This window comes from Mus musculus, chromosome 15 (genome assembly GCF_000001635.26).
Source record: "Mus musculus strain C57BL/6J chromosome 15, GRCm38.p6 C57BL/6J".
Classification (NCBI taxonomy): domain Eukaryota; kingdom Metazoa; phylum Chordata; class Mammalia; order Rodentia; family Muridae; genus Mus; species Mus musculus.
In genome coordinates this window covers 80007305-80023315 of record NC_000081.6, presented here as the reverse complement: position 1 = coordinate 80023315, position 16011 = coordinate 80007305, and the positions used below count along the sequence as shown (strand labels likewise).

At 54.4% G+C, this 16011-nt stretch overlaps 1 protein-coding gene across 6 annotated transcripts in view; it reads left to right on the top strand.

Annotated features, from left to right (window-relative positions):
* The window catches only part of Pdgfb (platelet derived growth factor, B polypeptide), a 28750-nt gene that overhangs the window by 1299 nt on the left and 11440 nt on the right, over nt 1–16011 (top strand). For 2 of the 6 annotated variants that reach the window (XM_006520592.4, XM_030248410.1), the window contains exon 1: nt 10065–10226. Coding sequence is in view for 2 of the 6 variants with exons in the window: in XM_030248408.1 (XP_030104268.1) it covers nt 9318–9380 (63 nt within the window). In the remaining 4 variants the exon portion in view is untranslated. Of the gene's footprint in view, nt 1–612; nt 804–3102; nt 9381–10064; nt 11931–16011 lie in introns of those variants that run through there. The other 4 variants (XM_030248411.1, XM_030248409.1, XM_030248408.1 and 1 more) reach the window with 3 other exon arrangements.

Genomic DNA, 16011 nt, shown 5'->3' with positions numbered 1-16011 from the left:
TCCTCTGGAACTGGAGTTGTAACAGATGAGGGCCATTCAGCCTGGGTCCTGGGGACAGACCTCTGGTCCTATGGAAGAGTGGCAATGCTCTTAACCACTGAAACATCTCCTCAGCTCCCGACTATTTTAAGTGTTTTTAAAGATTTCTGTCTATGATCGCTTGATTCGCAAGTGTGAATGCAAACGGCAGAAGACGACATTGGATCCCATTACTGATGGTTGTGAGCCACCACGTGGGTGCTGGGAATTGAACTCAGGACCTCTGGAAGAGCAGCCAAGTGCTTTTAACCACGGAGCCATCTCTCCAGCCTGATTTTGTTTTTCAGAGTGTGTGCTCAGCATATGGGTGCAGGCGCCAGCAGAGGTCTGAAGAGGGTGGAGCTAGAGTTATAGGCTTGGGAGCTGCCTGGCCTGTGTGCTTCGAACTGAACTTGGGTCCTCTGAAAGTTAGCCACTAAGCCATCTCTCCACACCATGACTCTCCCCCCACCCCCCTCCTTTTTAGCACTGCCTTGGGAATCCTGGCAATTCAAGCCTAGGTCCTTGTCTAAGGACAGAGGCTCTCCCAGGAGTCACATTCCCTCCCTCAGGCTATTTTCTCATTGGTCACAGGATGGTGGTCATACTTGTGGAGCTTCCTGAAACCTGCTATGAAGCCTGTCGGTGAAGCCTGCCGTCTTTGATGGGGGATGGCGAGCACAGTTCCCTTCTACATACCCCAGGGTTGCACACGTGCCTCCATTCACTACATTAACCCAACACCATCACCTGATTCGGCTGGCTTCAGAACAGGACAAACCCAGGTGACATGGCTGGGACCTGAGGGGTGCCATGGTAGAATGAGGGTGGTCCCAGAGAGCCCCAGGAACAAGGAGGGACGAGGGAGAGAGAAGGAAGGAGTAAGGGCGTCTTCCGGGGAATCCAGCTCCCTTCTGTGGTCACTGATGATGGCTCACCATGGCTTGGTGGCTCCGGCAGGGTGTGCTGGCCAGCTGGGATGCATCTTCACCCAAGGAGTTAGGCACTCCCTAGGCTGGATGTGACTGAGACCAATGGTCACTCCACCGGGCGGACCTGGATTACATAACAGCTAGCCGGGGCAAGTTGGACAATCATCGAGATCTGTCTGTCTTCCTGGGTCTGTAATCACCACTACCCCTAGCCACCAGCACAAAGCAGAGAGCCCTGAGGGGTGAGCTGGCAGAGTCACATGCAATCTTTCTGAGGAACCCCCACAGGACCACATTCCTGGCACCCACACCATGTCTGCATCCCCCGCATCTAATAGAGGAGGCCACTGAGCCCTTTGGCATTGATCCTCCAAGTTAGGATTCCATTTTCCTGTGGTCAATGGGGATAATATACTTTCCCCACACGGCTGGGCAGTTGGGCGCAATCACGTCTGAATGTGAACCATATATAATTAGTGGGTTTTCTCGAGAGTAGAGGCTCACGCCTGTGTTCTCGAGCTTGGGAGGCAGAGGCAGGTGAATTCCAAGTTTGAGAACACCTGAGCTATCACAGTTAGTTCCAGGTCAGCCTGGGCTACACACCTCCAGACTGCAAGACCACATACCATTAAAACCTCTGCTCCCCAAATCAAAAGGCCATGCACAGTGGCCCATGCCTTTAATCCCAGCATTGGGAAGTGAAAGCAGAGGGGTGGAGATTCCCAAGATCTCTCAGCTCCACAGTGAGTCAGAAGCTAGTTGGGGATATGTTATTTTCTCATTGTTATTTTTTTAAAAAAAAAAGATTTATGTATATGAGTGCTCTGTCTCAAACCAACCAACTCACCTAAAAAGTGAAATTAAATTTTCTTTTAAAACAAACAAACAAACAAAAAACCTCAGGAGGGGCATGGTGGTGAATATCTTTAATCCCAGCACTTGAGGAACTGAGGAAGCAGAGGCAGGAAGAACTCTGTGAGTTCAAGACCAGCCTGGGCTACAGAGGAAGACCTGTCTCTGGAAAAAGGAAAGACAAAAGAAAGGAAAAAGTATGAAAGGAGGGAGGGAAGGAAGGAAAGGAGGACAAGAGAATCAAGAGAGAGAGAGGGAGAGAGACAGACAGACACTTTAGGGGCTGGAGAGATGGCTTGGCAGTTAAGAGTGCCTACTGTTCTTGCAGAGGAACCGAATTCAGTTCCTAGCACCTGTAAGCACGTGCCTTTACCCCAGCTCCCGGGAATCTGATGCCTCGGCCCTTCAAGGACACAAGCGTACACTCAGGCACGCATTCACGAACTTTCAAAAGATAAACACAAATCTCTGGGAAAGGATCTGTTTATTTGCTCATTCACTGCACATACAAGGGGGAGGTACAAAGGCACTTCACAAAAGCTGGTAGAAGATGGGGGTAGAACCCAGGGGGACAGGCAGGGCCCAGGAGGACAGGTCAGGCAGTGGTAAGGCTGTGCGTTTTTCTCTTTGCTCCGTGGTGAATAAGCAGAGGTCGGGACACAGTCTGCATCTTGAGAGGCCTTGGTGTCCCCACCTGTGAGAACACGCTGCTCTTGCAGGCTCTGTGCACCTCAGACCTGTTCAGAGGATCCAGGGTAGGCAGCCTGCTGAGCACTGGGCCACAGAGTGTGAGCCTTTGATGGGAAACTGGTGACTTTTATGTTGTAGCAAACTTCCTGCTCTGTTCACAGGCCCACTGCAGTCACAAATAGGTCTATCCAGCAAGCTGGTATCCCACCAAGAAGGGCTGCTTGGGACCTGCCTGTGCCCCCTCCCTTCCAGAATGCTCAGGGCTGAACTGAAACTGACTTACATACAGCAGGCTGGCTTTACCCATTCCCAGAACACAGCTTCTTCTCTAGGTGCCTCTAACAATTCTGCCCTGAGTGAGGTAGGTCCTGGAAAATAGTCTGAATCCTTGGCTTTTCACCTCCAGCCCTAACAGCCTCCTGCATAGATCTAGCTCATGTGTTTTCTGTCTGCCACAACACACCAAAGCTGGGCTGTTTTGATCTAAGCAACATAGGAGACACAACAGAATGGGGAGACAGCCTCAGGTTAGACTGTCACTGCTATGTCCTTGCTGGGTGATGCTGGGTAAGTCGGAAGCCTCCCTGAGCCTTACTTTCTCCTTCCCTAGGAGTGAATTCCAACAGCAGCCTTCCCTGGAGCTCAGGGAAGATGCGGCCATCTGCCTGTCCTTGCTTCCAAGGCGCGACCGTCCTATGCCTGCTGTGAGTGAGCAAGACATAGCACTACAGCTGAGGCAGCCACCACAGAGGCCCAGAGAGTGCCTCTGGGCTGATCTGAGCTTGGCAGGGGTCTTCTCCACAAGAACAAACCTTTGTCCATTCCAGGGAGAGGGCAGTGGTGAGAGGGCAGTGGGTGGGTCCCCTCCCAGCCATCTGGCTGAGCTCTAAGTGACATCCAAGGACTCTGCTAACTTCCAGCCGTTTCCAGGTAGGCAAATCCAAGTCGCTGGTCCAAACATCCACATCCTCTTCCTTGTCTGGAGCCTGGAGGATCTAAAAATGTTACGGCTCTGCCTGGTGGGGTAAACAAACACTGGCTTCCCTTGCTCTGTGTACCTGACAGGCCCAAGGCAGCAGGGTGGGCTCCTGTGGGCAGCCTGGACTCATGGTCCATGGGGCTGTTTTTCTTGGGCTTTCCCCTAAGGCGCAGAGCACAGGGGCCAGAGCCTTGTGGAGGAAGGGGTTATATCTCCAGCAGAAGACCTAGGGCTCTACACGAGGACAGGCCACTCTGGGTTCTGAAAAGGCCTAGGATCCTGCCAGCCTTGGGCTGTTTTCCTAACCTTGGTTCCTGGGTTTGGAAGTGGTTGTGTGCACACACGTACCTTGTAGTATTTTAAAGGCCAACATTTGCACAGTGTTCCCGCTGCACTTAAAACGTTGGCGTGTGTGAAGTCATGCTAACCAGTGAGGAGAGCGCTGCATGTCTTAGGGCTCGAGCACAAGCTCATCTGTGGCAGAGAAAAAGCAATCTTGCCAGGCTTTGTTGATGCTGGAGACACAGGGATGGGCCCTGGGCAGGAACCACCTCTTTCCCTGGCATCTCCTGGCTTCAGCTAGGCTCTAGGCAACCACACCCAGGTGCAGCTGGTTCATTTTTTGTCAACTTGAGGTAAGTTGGCTATCATTTGGGAAGAGGGAACCTCAGTCGAAAAGACACCTCCATCAGATTGGCCTCTGGGGCATATTCTTGATTACTGTTTAATGTGGGGGGACCCAGCCTACAGTGGCTGGTGTCATCTTAGAGCAGTGGGCCTGGGTTGTATAAGAAAGGTAGCTGAGGGCTGGAGAGATGGCTCAGTGGGTAAGAGCACTGACTGCTCTCCCAGAGGTCCTGAGTTCAAATCCCAGCAACCACATGGTGGCTCACAAACATCTGTAATGAGATCTGATGCCCTCTTCTGGTGTGTCTGAAGACAGCTACAGTGCACTCATATAAGCAAAATAAATAAATCTTTTTTTTTTTTTTTTTTTTTTTAAAGAGAAATAAAGAAAGGTAGCTAAGCAGGCCACAGGGGAGTGAGCAAGCCAGTCAGCAGTGTGCTTCCATGGTCTCTGCTTCAGTTCCTGCCTCGAGTTCCCGCCCTGACTTCCTTCAGTGATGGGACTGTGATCAGGATGTAGAAGGCAAATAAAGCCCTTCCTCCCCGTATTGCTTTTAGTCATGGTGTTTCAACACAGCAACAGAAACCAAACCAAGGCAGAGGGTTTCAATGGAGGAAGGCTGAGTCTACTCTAAACAGTTGGACGAGTCCCCTTCTTGGGCAAACCCACCCCAGCACGCAGAGGTCTAACACACACAGCCTTTCTTTTCCATTTAGCTCATATGGGACAGAGTGCAGGGCAGAGAGCTGTCGGGGTGAGGTGCCTGACCTGACAGGAGAATCTGATTCCTTCCTGACTTGAACACAGAATTCAGGCTTGACGCCTCCAGATCCAGCACTGTAACCATGGGAGGGACAGGGTGCACCCCAGACTCTATGCTTGAGTGTTATATCATGCTACCTTTTAGGAAGCGTGCTATCTCTGCACAAGCTGGCCAGAATTGCCAGGAACAAAAAACGGCACGATGTCTGCGTCTTTATTTACTGTACCAGCAGGTACTTACCAAGGAACTGTTGCATGCTGGGAGCCAAAGCCCCCCCATTCATTCTCAACTCAGTGTAGTGCCAATACAAGAGCAATGTCCAGACAACTCGGTGGGGGTGCTAACAGAGAACCCGGTACAAGTACCAAGCCTGACAGGCTTCCTGGAAGAGGTGCCTGCTGTGTCCATCCTGGGGGGAGGGGGAAGAGGCTCCCTTTTAAGGAGGTTCGAGGTTCGAGGTTTAAGGAGGATCGAGGGGCTCTCCCAGCATGCACCTCAGCATCTGCAGTCCCTGCTGCCTTTTCTGCCCCTATCCCGTTGGGGTTATTATTATTATTACTATTATTATTATTTTACTTTGTAATTTGGGTGGGAGGCAGTGCCCAGGGAAGTCAGAAGGGGGTGCCAGATCTTCTGGAACTGGAGTGAGATGTTTATGACCTTTGCACAGTGAGTTCTGAGAACTGAATTTGGTGAGCCATCTCTTCATCCCTGTGCACACATGTCCTGTCACCTTAGCCTGCATACAGCATTAATGTAACTGTCTGCATACACGGAGTTAAAGGTCTCTCATTTAGGTCCTGGGACTGGTCTCCTTCCTCATTCCATTTCTTAAATGCTTTACCTAGGGCCTACACATAGTAGGTGCTCAAGACTGCTGCTTTATAGTCGGGCAGTGGTGGCGCACGCCTTTAATCCCAGCACTTGGGAGGCAGAGGCAGGCAGATTTCTGGGTTCGAGGCCAGCCTGGTCTACAAAGTGAGTTCCAGGACAGCCAGGGCTACACAGAAAAACCCTGTCTCGAAAAAAACAAAAAAACCCAAAAACAAACCAAAAAAGACTGCTGCTTTAAACAGCCTTGCTCCCCTGCTCCACCCCTCATGTCTGTTCCGTGTGCTCCTTCAGGACATGGAACAAAATTCCTTCTGGGAACACCATCTTTCAGGGGACAGAGCATCTAGATGTGTACTGGTGTGTAACACTCACAGAAGCACTGTGCAAAAACGCCTCCTTATTGGGGGTTAGAGAGACAGGTCATGGTTAAGAGAAGCTGCAGCTCTTCCAGAGCTGCACATACCTGGTGGCTCACAACCAACTTCAGTCCTGGTGGATCTGACGCCCTCTTCCGGTCTCTCTGGGTACTGTATGCATGCATATAATGCACAGACATACACACGCATACATACACACGCAGACAAAACACCTACACACACAAATCTAATCAATCAATCAATCAATAATAAAAATGATGGACCCCTGGAGTCCAAGTTGTGGCCCCATAAATTACTAGAACTGTGTGATCTAGTCCAAGTTGCTCAGTCCCTATGTGGGCCAGTCTCCACGGTGGTAAGATAAAATAACAACATATCTTATAGAAGCTCTGCAGGGACGCAGGGTCAGCTCATTGGTGGCTCTACCACTGTACTTACAGATAAGGACATCGGGCAAGAGCAAGGCCAAGTTCACCCAGCTGTCTGGAGGAAGTACTTTTAAATATCTAAGTCTTCTGACACGGGGGTCAAGTGTGTTGAATTATTTCCACCCAAACAGGGCTATCTGTCATCTTGTCTCAACATATCTGTCTGTCCTGGATGATGGTCCTAGGGAGGAGTCTCTTTTGTATGCTTCCTGCCACTCTGTGAGGAGGGCAAACCCCTTTCACTGCATCAAGGTACTGCACGTATCAGTTTAAAACCAAGTTCATGTATATGTGTGTGGTGTGTGTGCATGCCTGCGCGTGTGTTCAGGTGACTGGAAAACCTCCAGTGTCACCCTTAGAAACACTGTCAATGTCTTTTGAGATAGTGTCTCTCATTGGCCTGAAGCTCACAGATTGGTCTAGACTGTCTGGGCGGGCGGCAAGTGCTAGTCTCTACCTTCCCGATGCCTGTTTAGATGAGTTCTGGGACTGGACTCAGCTCCTCTTCTAAGCATTTTACCAAATGGGGGTCTCCCCAGACCCCCAACCCAACCTATGGAGCCCACTGTCACAGAGATGGCAAACATTGCCAGCCCCCTCTCATTTTCCCACGATCCTCTGCAATTCTTCTTCTCCTCCGGTTATGTCTCCGAGTTACAGAAGAGGAAATCAAGGTACCATTGGTGAGCTTAACCTACCTTAGAGGTCACCTGCTCCAGGCTACCTCCCAGCCACTCTGCTAGCTAGTCATTTGGAAAAATGGGGTACCTGGAGCCACGTGTAAAGAGGCCCGAGAGGTTCTTCCTTATCAGTACCACCTCATCCAGGGCCATGAGAGGCAACAGCACCATTCAGTGGATATGGGGATACAGACCAAGTGGAGATGACAGGCAGCAGAAGTGGATGAGGGCAAGGTGCCCTAAAGGCAGGAGGCATTGCAGTGAGCCTGCCGGTCTTGTGGTGGGTGCTGGGCTGGCAAGCGTGCTTGCGTGTGACTGTGTCACTGTGACAGTGTGACTGCTGAAGGCAGGGACACAGCAGTTCCCTGAGCTGGGGGTGGAAGGTGTTAACTGTGAGAGTGCTGGTGTGGGTGGGTAGCCTCTGGGCCTGGAACTGGGTGGGGGGCAGAGAGGGGTAGTAAACACCCTGGTGACTTGAAGGCAGCATCTTGGTGGCAGTCCTTGGGAGGATGGTGCAGGGCTGGGGGTGGGGTGGGTTGAGTGACTTTGCAGTTCAACAGACTCAAATTCAGCTTATGCTGGCATGGCAGCGCATGCTGTGTGCCAGGCGACAAGCAAGGAGAGGCAGACCCAGTTTGTAGCTGAAGGGTTCCCGCTGGCTGTGGGTTTAGAGCTTCAACCTTGGGGCTGGTGTGTGGCTGGATGTTTTCTGATCATTCTGACATTTAATCCACACACTTTGTCCCCCACTTAGAGAATGTAGGGTGAATCACAGAAGGAAAGTGACGTGCCCAAGGTGACCCAGCTATTTAATTAGACTCAATGGAATCTAAGCTGCCAGGTTGCAGATGTCTGGTTCTGGGGTTCAGGGGCCACACTCCTGGCCTTGGTCCTGGCCCTGCAGACAGGCCCCTAAACACTGTGCTAATGGGTGGGGCCGCAGTTCACCTTCAGTTCCTGCCAAGAGGCTAGATTCACAGTCACAGGGGCTGCGTAGTTCTCAGAGACCCCTCAAGCAGCAGTCTTTGCCTGAGGACCTCCCTTGGTTCCTGCCCCCTCCCGGCGCTGACTCCGGGCCAGGAGAGGAAAGGCTGTCTCCACCCACCTCTTGCACTCTCCCTTCTCCTTTATAAAGGCCGGAACAGCTGAAGGGTGGCAACTTCTCCTGCAGCCGGGAGCAGCCTGCCTGCCTCCCCCGCTGCCTCCCTGAGGGCTTCCCTCCGGCCGCCAGCGCCCATCTTTCTCCAGAGAGATATTTTGCGCACACACACATACACACACGCGCAAAAGGGAAAGGAGGAAAAAAAAAAAAAGCCCACCCTCTAGCTTCGTTGCAACGAGAAAGCCGGAGCAGCCGCAGCTCGAAACCCGCAGAGGAAGCCCAGAGTGGCGAGCGAGTGGGTAGATAGACAGACTGACCCGAGCCGCGTCCACCTGTCGGCCCGGACCAGCCCAGCGCGCAGTGGGCGCGCCGCGCTCTCGGAGCAGCCGTGCCCGCCGCTTGGGCCCTGCGCCAGGGCGCACACGCTCCCGCCCCGCCACCCGGCCCGGGCGGGAGTTTGCACCTCTCCCTGCCCGGGTGTTCGGGCCGCCGCTGCAAAGCCAACTTTGGAAAAAGTTTTTTTTTGGAGACTTGGGCTTGGAGGTCCCCAGCTCTGCGCTTTCTGATCTGGGGGTCCGTTCCAGAAAATGTTGCAAAAAAGCTAAGCCAGCAGGCAGAGGAACACGCCTTTAGCGGGCGAGTGAAGACGAACCATCGGCTGCCGTGTTCCTTTTCCTCTCTGAGGTTGGAGTCCCCTGCGCGCCCCCACACGGCTAGACGCCTTGGCTGGTTCGCGACGCAGCCCCCAGACTGTGGATGCTCGCGTGGGCTCGGGATCCGCCCAGGTAGCGGCTTTGGACCCCGGTCCCTTGTCCAGGTCCTCCCCAGCCCCCCAGCGACGGAGCCGGGGCCGGGGGCGGCGGCGCCCGGGGGCCATGCGGGTGAGCCGCGGCGGCGGCTGCAGCGGCCTGATCGCCTGATCGCGGGGGACCCGAGCGGAGCCCACCCTCCTCCCCAGCCCCCAACCCTGGCCGCGGGGGCGGCGCGCTCCGTCTACGCGTCCGGGGCCCCGCGGGGCCGGGCCCGGAGTCGGCATGAATCGCTGCTGGGCGCTCTTCCTTCCTCTCTGCTGCTACCTGCGTCTGGTCAGCGCCGAGGTGAGTTGCGACGGCGGCTAGGGCTGGATCCTTCCCTGGTTGTCCCAGCCCCCACGCCTGGCCGCCCCCTCCTCTCCCTGCAGTGAACTTTGGAGCCTTGCAGCGCGTGAGTCAGGCGCCGGGCACTGGGTGGCCCCAAGGGCTGGGAGGCCAGGTCCGGGGTGCTGGGCTCCTGGGGAGGAGGCAGCGGTGGGTTTCTTTCCAGTGGACCAATCTAGATCCCTAAAGCTTTTAGTGTCCTAGAAGGTGTGTGCTGCCCTGCCCCCTGCCTCAGGAGCTAGAGATCTTAAGCTTCCCGGTTAAGGGGAAAAGGTGAGGTGATATCTAGGGTGTCTAAGGCATCGAGACCTCCTGTGTCCTCCTCAGAACCAGCCTGGGCTTTGGTTCTGCCCAGGACCCGGCCTGCCCTAGAAGTATGTGCCTTCGAACTCAGGATATCCAGAGATCTTTGGCAAGGGTTTTGGTCCCACCCTAGCTTCTGCACTGGTCTAGAGTGGGCACCTTGGGGTCATGCTGGACGATCCAAAAGCACCTTGTATCTTGGCGCAAGGGGTCCAGAGAAAGAGAGACGGAGACACTAGAGAGACAGGCAGACAGACAGACGGTAGGTTCAGACGCTTGGAGTAGAGACAGGACTGGAGGTGGGGCGCGCGCGCGGGGGGGGGGGTGTTGGTCTGAAGGAATCTAGCCCCCGGGGCGGTGTGTGTCTGAGGCCCAGCAGTACCTGCGCCGGCACCCTACGAGAGGAAGCACTTCTCTTCCCCGCAAGCAGGATGCGGAGCGCACGCCTGCAGAAGCCTAGCTGCAAGGGCGGTCGGGTATGGAAACGTCTGCGGGAACGATCAGGTCGGATCAGTGCCCCTACCCCTCCCAGCCTCACGTAGCAGTGAGTTGGCAAGTCTACCGGGAATCCAGGTGGGAAGGGGGCGGGGCAGGAGGAGGCGCGAGCCGGAGCGAGGCTAGGGCCAGGAGAGCGGATTGCCCGGGTCCTGTCCCGCCTTCTCCTGCGGAGGTCTAGACTCTACACCTAGTCGACTGCTCGCCGGGCCAGCCGGATCGCCTGCGGCCAAGCGTAGGAGACAGGAGGCGGCAGGGAAGGGGTTAAAGCGGAGGGCTCCGAGGCCGCAGCCCGACCTTGGGCCGCAGCCAGAGCAGGTTGTTTTGACCACGAAGGAGCCGTCGCCGTCTCCTTTTGTTCTTGGGGCTCCTCGAGGGCCGCCGGCCGCCCGCCCTGGGGGCCCCGCCCTTCCGCGGCTGCCCCCCGTGGCCGGAGCCCGAAAGAGAGCAAGCTGGGCTTGGCCGGGCCGCTGCAGGCCGCTCGCGGCACCCCCTCCCCTCCTCATTAGCAGCCCCCCGGGCCGCGGCCAGCTGTTGGGGAGGGGGACGCCAGGAGGCCCCAGCTGCCGCCTCGCCGCGCCGCGCCTCGGGGACCTGGAGGCTGGCCCGGTGCCAGGGCGTCCTGAGAACCGCGGCACCCCGCGGCTGCTCTCTGCAGCCCACCCCGCCCGGCCCCCGACTCGCTCACTCACCCCACGCATGCACACTCCTGGCCGGAGGCGATGCTCCGCTCCCGCGGGCGGGAGCGCAGAGCGACGGGCACGCACTAAGGAGGCCAGGTCGCGCGCCCGCCGCCACGCCCGTGCACACGCGGGACACACGCGCACGCGGCCCGAGTACACGTGCGCTCACACACCCACGCACGCACACAGGCACGCACAGTCCCTCTGTACACTCAGCGCCAGGTGCCCGCCCCCACGCAACAGGTGGGCCCTCAGTGCGCTCTGGCACTCCACCGCCTCTGTAGCCACCCCATTTCCTTCCTGGGGGTTCTGAGAAGGGAGGGACAACCCCAGATCCTGATCTGGACTCCACAGCACGCATTTTGGCCTGTTTAGAGTAGCTTAGCAACCCCTCAAAATTTACCCTTCTATAATGGCTTTTCAACCACCCCACGTGGTGTGATGTTGGTGTGACCCTGGAGGCCCCGGAGTGCAGGATAGCCATGCAACGAATAGCCATTTGATCATCAAGACAGAGGGACGCCACCTACCTGCTGAGTGTGTCACCCACAACCTCCCTTACTTGGTTAATCCTGGTAGGAGTATGGAGCCCTCCTTATGGGCACTGCTGGATATGTAACATCTGGATGAGGTTTCTCTTACCAGTCCATCTTCCTCCAGCAGCACTGCAGTCAGTCGCATTTAGGGTTGAGGCTGCTGCTCAGAAATTCAGCCTTGTCCCTTCGTAGACTACTGGGACCCTAATTACACTGCGTTTTGCAGTTGTCCAAGGTTTTCCCGATAAGCTTAGGGGTATTAGACTGAAATCATGCGGACATGTCCCCATAGAGACCAGCCCAGGCAAGCTCCAAATAACCAGTGTAGGGAGACACAAGCAGGACTTGCCTCTCTGGGTGACCCTGTAGTTGGCTGTATTTTACATGGAAGCTTAAGCGTTGGGAGCAGGCTGGTAGGGTTGAGGCAGTACTGGAGGAGAATCTGAACAGGCTGCTGAGGCCCGTCTCCATCAGCTGAGCTGGCTTCCCAGAAGGTGACTGTCATGTGACTATCTGTCTGCCTCAGCACCCTTCTGCCGGGAAGGAGTGGAGGGCCCTCCCCCCAATAGTTATCAACCACCACGTCTCCTTCTGGCTTGCTAATGTCCACGGGTGGAGGGTAGGGGGGTCCCACGAGGGTGGGGGGTCCCACTTGGCTGGAATCCCCCTGCCCAGATGTGTGAAAGTCAAGGTGATAGATTCTGGAGGCCCTAGTGCAAGAGCCAGGGTGTGTGTTGTGTGTAGGAGTTAACTTGAGGCGTTTGCCTGGTGTTCGAGATGCCCTCCCTCTTTCTGATGTCCTGTTTGTGATTTTGTTTTCTTCTAGGGTCTCATGTGGTTTTAAAGACAGAATGTGGGGATGGGCTTGAACCCTTGACCTTCCCTTGTTTGTTTGTTTGTTTGTTTATTTAGACAGAGTTTTTCTGTGTAGACTTGGCTGTCTTGGAACTCACTTTTTAGACTAGGCTGGCCTCGAACTCTGATATCGTCCTGCCTCTGTCTCCCGAGTGCTAGGATTAAAGGTGTGTGTCATCACCACTGGGCTCTGAGGTACTTCATTAACAGCATATGGCCCCAATGAACCCCGCCCCCGCCCCGCCCCCTGAGAATATACTCTTCTATCTTGGGACCTGGACTGTCAGCGGGGAGGAAAGGAGGTGGGAAGATACAGAAGGAGAAGCAGGCTGGGCCTCAGTTTCTCTTACCTAAAATATGGAGCAGATTGGACTCGGTTAGTGTTATGCATAATAGGGGAGTTGGGTCCTTTTGAATGGAGGTGAGGACAGGGATTGCAGTGGGTCACGGGGTGGCCCATCCCACAGACAGGGCCCTCTTCCAGCTTCCATGTGTTTCTCTTGCTGGGCTGCAGAAGAGGGGGAGGCTGAGCAAGAGAAAGGACGCCGCCTGTGTTGTGCCCAGAGAGGGCTTCTCCATAGAGCTTGTCTTTGCCATCTCATCTAAATAAGGCCTGAGACGCAAGCAGGCAAGCAGGCAGGCCCTAGGAGGCTTCGTCAGCTTCTGCCTCTGCCAGCCATAGACAACGCCCGGGTGCTGGGCAGAGAGCCCGTCTCTCTCATTGCAGAGGCAGCAGGCTGTGGGACTGTGGAGAGTCAGTCTCCCTCTCTCTCTCTCTCTCTCTCTCTCTCTCTCTCTCTCTCTCTCTGTGTGTGTGTGTGTGTGTGTGTGTGTGTGTGTGTGTGTGTGTGTGTGTGTGCACGCGCTTGCTCGCTCACATGAGTGCGCCCAGGTGGATGGTGGAGTTCAAGCCCTTTTGATCAGGCAGCCTGGCAGGGAGCAAGTAACTCACCTGGCCTCCCTCTTGCTCATGCCTCCTGCAGCTGGCTCTGGGGGTGGGGCAGGGAGGAGGCTGTTTCTCTGGGCTGCCAGGCTGGCTTGGCCCCACCTGCTTCCATCCCACACCCGCCAGAGATCTGGGGCAGCTTCTTCAGGTTGTCAGGTTTCCTGTTCTGTGTGTGTGGGTAATCTATGAATGGGTGCCCACCTTGAGGCTTCCAGAACCTGTGGCAGGAAAAAAAAAAAAAACCAGATTTCAGCAGCCCCATATTGGGGGCCAGAGGGAGGACTGTTACACCCAGACACATGGACTCTGTTTACAAACAGGTGCTTCTGAGAGTCCCTCCGGAGCACTGCATCCTGAAGTGGACCTCTAGCTGTTAACACCCCCGGACCCGGAAGAGACCCAGCAGCCCACGGGGCACCTGGTGGTGTCAGTGTGGGGCTAGGTGCCATTTCCTGTGGCCCTGCGTGGGGGATCGTGTAAAGTCACACCCCAGGGGGACAGCAGCTCTCCACCCACCTGTCACCATCCTTGGAAATGTTTGGAGCATCTGGTCCAGGACGCTGTCATTTGCTGTCCTCATAGGAAACACATGAAAAAATTGCTCAGCTGGTGAAGTGCCTTTTCTTTCTTTCTTGTTTTTTTTTTTTGTTTGTTTGTTTTTGTTTTTGTTTTGTTTTGTTTTGTTTTTTCGAGACAGGGTTTCTCTGTGTACCCCTGGCTGTCCTGGAACTCACTTGTTAGACCAGGCTGGCCTCAAACTCAGAAATCCGCCTGCCGGTGAAGTGCCTTTTATTTGGGACTGCTCTGCTGTGCACTGTTACAGGAATCCTCAGGACCAGCTGGGGTTAACCCCATTTAAAGGACAAATAAGAATCCCTTTGTGTCCTTTTCAGTGGTGTTGGGGACTGAACCCAGATCTTCACCCTTGCTAGGCAGTAGCTCTGCCTCTGAGCTACACCCTCAAGTCTTTTCTTTTCTTTGTTTTTATCTTATAATGGGGCACTACTAAATTTCCCAGGCTGGCCTTGAATTTGTTCCATAGCCCAGGCTGGCCTCGAACTTAAATCCTTCTGCCCCATCCTTCCAAGTAGCTGGGATTAAATGTCTGTGCTATTATGCCTGGCTGAAAGTAAGGTATTTATGGTAGGGTTCATTCTGAGCACCCTGGTTCCCCCTACACAGGGAGCCCCGGCTTTTTGTCTGTTGTGGGTCTCTCACTTCTGACTCTGGGAGTATTTGGGACCAGTGATACTGTAGCCTGTGTGACATCCTATGTTCTGTGGGACGGTGAATAGCACCTCTGCCTCCACCGCGGTGCCAGCAGCCTGTCCCTAGGCTTGACAACTAAAAATGTCTTCAGATGGTGTCAATGTACCCTGAGAGTGCCATCACTGTAATTGAGACTTGCTGTAAAACAAGATGGGGCAGAGAAGCCGCAGGGGTCTCAAATGATGCTGGGACTAATGATATCAGGACAGAGAGGAGGCATGCTTGAACTGTCCCCGGGGAGGGCCAGGAGAGGTTAGGCATGTTACGGCTTGGAAGGGGTCCACTCTGCCACTGGCTAGTCACCTTGCCTTGTGGCTGTGTATTAATTTTTCTAAGGCTCAGTTTTTCCATCTGGAAGATGGGACTAATGATAATGTTGGCAGAAGGGATCACACCTGAGCGAGCCTGCAGAGCAAGAGACAGACAGCCCTTCACATATTTTACCAATATTTATTGCACCAGCTGAGTGCTTTTCCCACCTCTACAGTCTCTACCTGGGGTCTTTCCCCACTCAGCCTTGTGGGGGGAGGGGTAAGTGGGCTGAGGATTGGGGCTAGGCCTGTCCGGGGCTCAGTATGTTCTACCTTACTGGCAGCTCCAGCCATCCCTCCACAAACACTTCTCATCCCTTAGGACAAGCAAGCCACCTTACACAGCCTGGCTCTGGCTATCCTTGGTCAACCTCAGGCAGAATTAGAATGGACTTAAATGTTTTCTAACTCAATTCGTTGATAAGAGGTCAGACCAGAGAGAGGCAGTGGCCAGCTAGAGGTCACACAGCAGAGGGTAGCAGTGTGAGGCTTGGAATCTAAATCTCTTGAATACCATTCTGAGTTGGGCGAGTGGCCTTCTTTCTCCAGCCCAGCTTCTGGCCATCTGTCCTGCATATCTCTGCCCAACCGTGAAGCAGCCATAGACACTATAGACACCACCAGACACCAAGTGCCTGCCCTGCTCCCTAGCTTGTCCGTCAAACCTCTAACATCCCTAGGATACCAAGCAGGTTTATAAACTCCATGACTGAACAAAGTGACCTTGGTGCTGAGAAGTCTCGGGAGCCAGATTTCAAGGCGTCCCCCTCAGCCCCCAGCCTGTCTCTTCTGGTTCCTAGGTTGGCTTGGGGGACCAGAGGTAGGCATGACTGAACCGCTACAGAGTTTTTCCTAAACATTAGACAAATGTCCAAAGTGTTTTGTCTTGTTTTGGTTTTTGGTGACACTGAGGTGCCCGGCTAGCCTGGAACCTCTGGACTCAGAAGAGCTTCCTGCTCTGCACGGTGGTTCACGTTTTTAATCTCAGCACGCGGTAGTAGAGGGAGTCAGATTCTTTAGTTCAAGGCTTTCCTGGTCTGTATCGAGTTCCAGGCCAGCCAGCCAGGGCAACATAAGACCATATCTCAAAAAAAGCAAAACCAAACTGTCTTAGATGCTTCTGTTGCTGTGATAAAACACCATGGTCAAAAGCAACTTGTGGAGGGAAGGTTCTATTTTAATTTACAGTTCTAC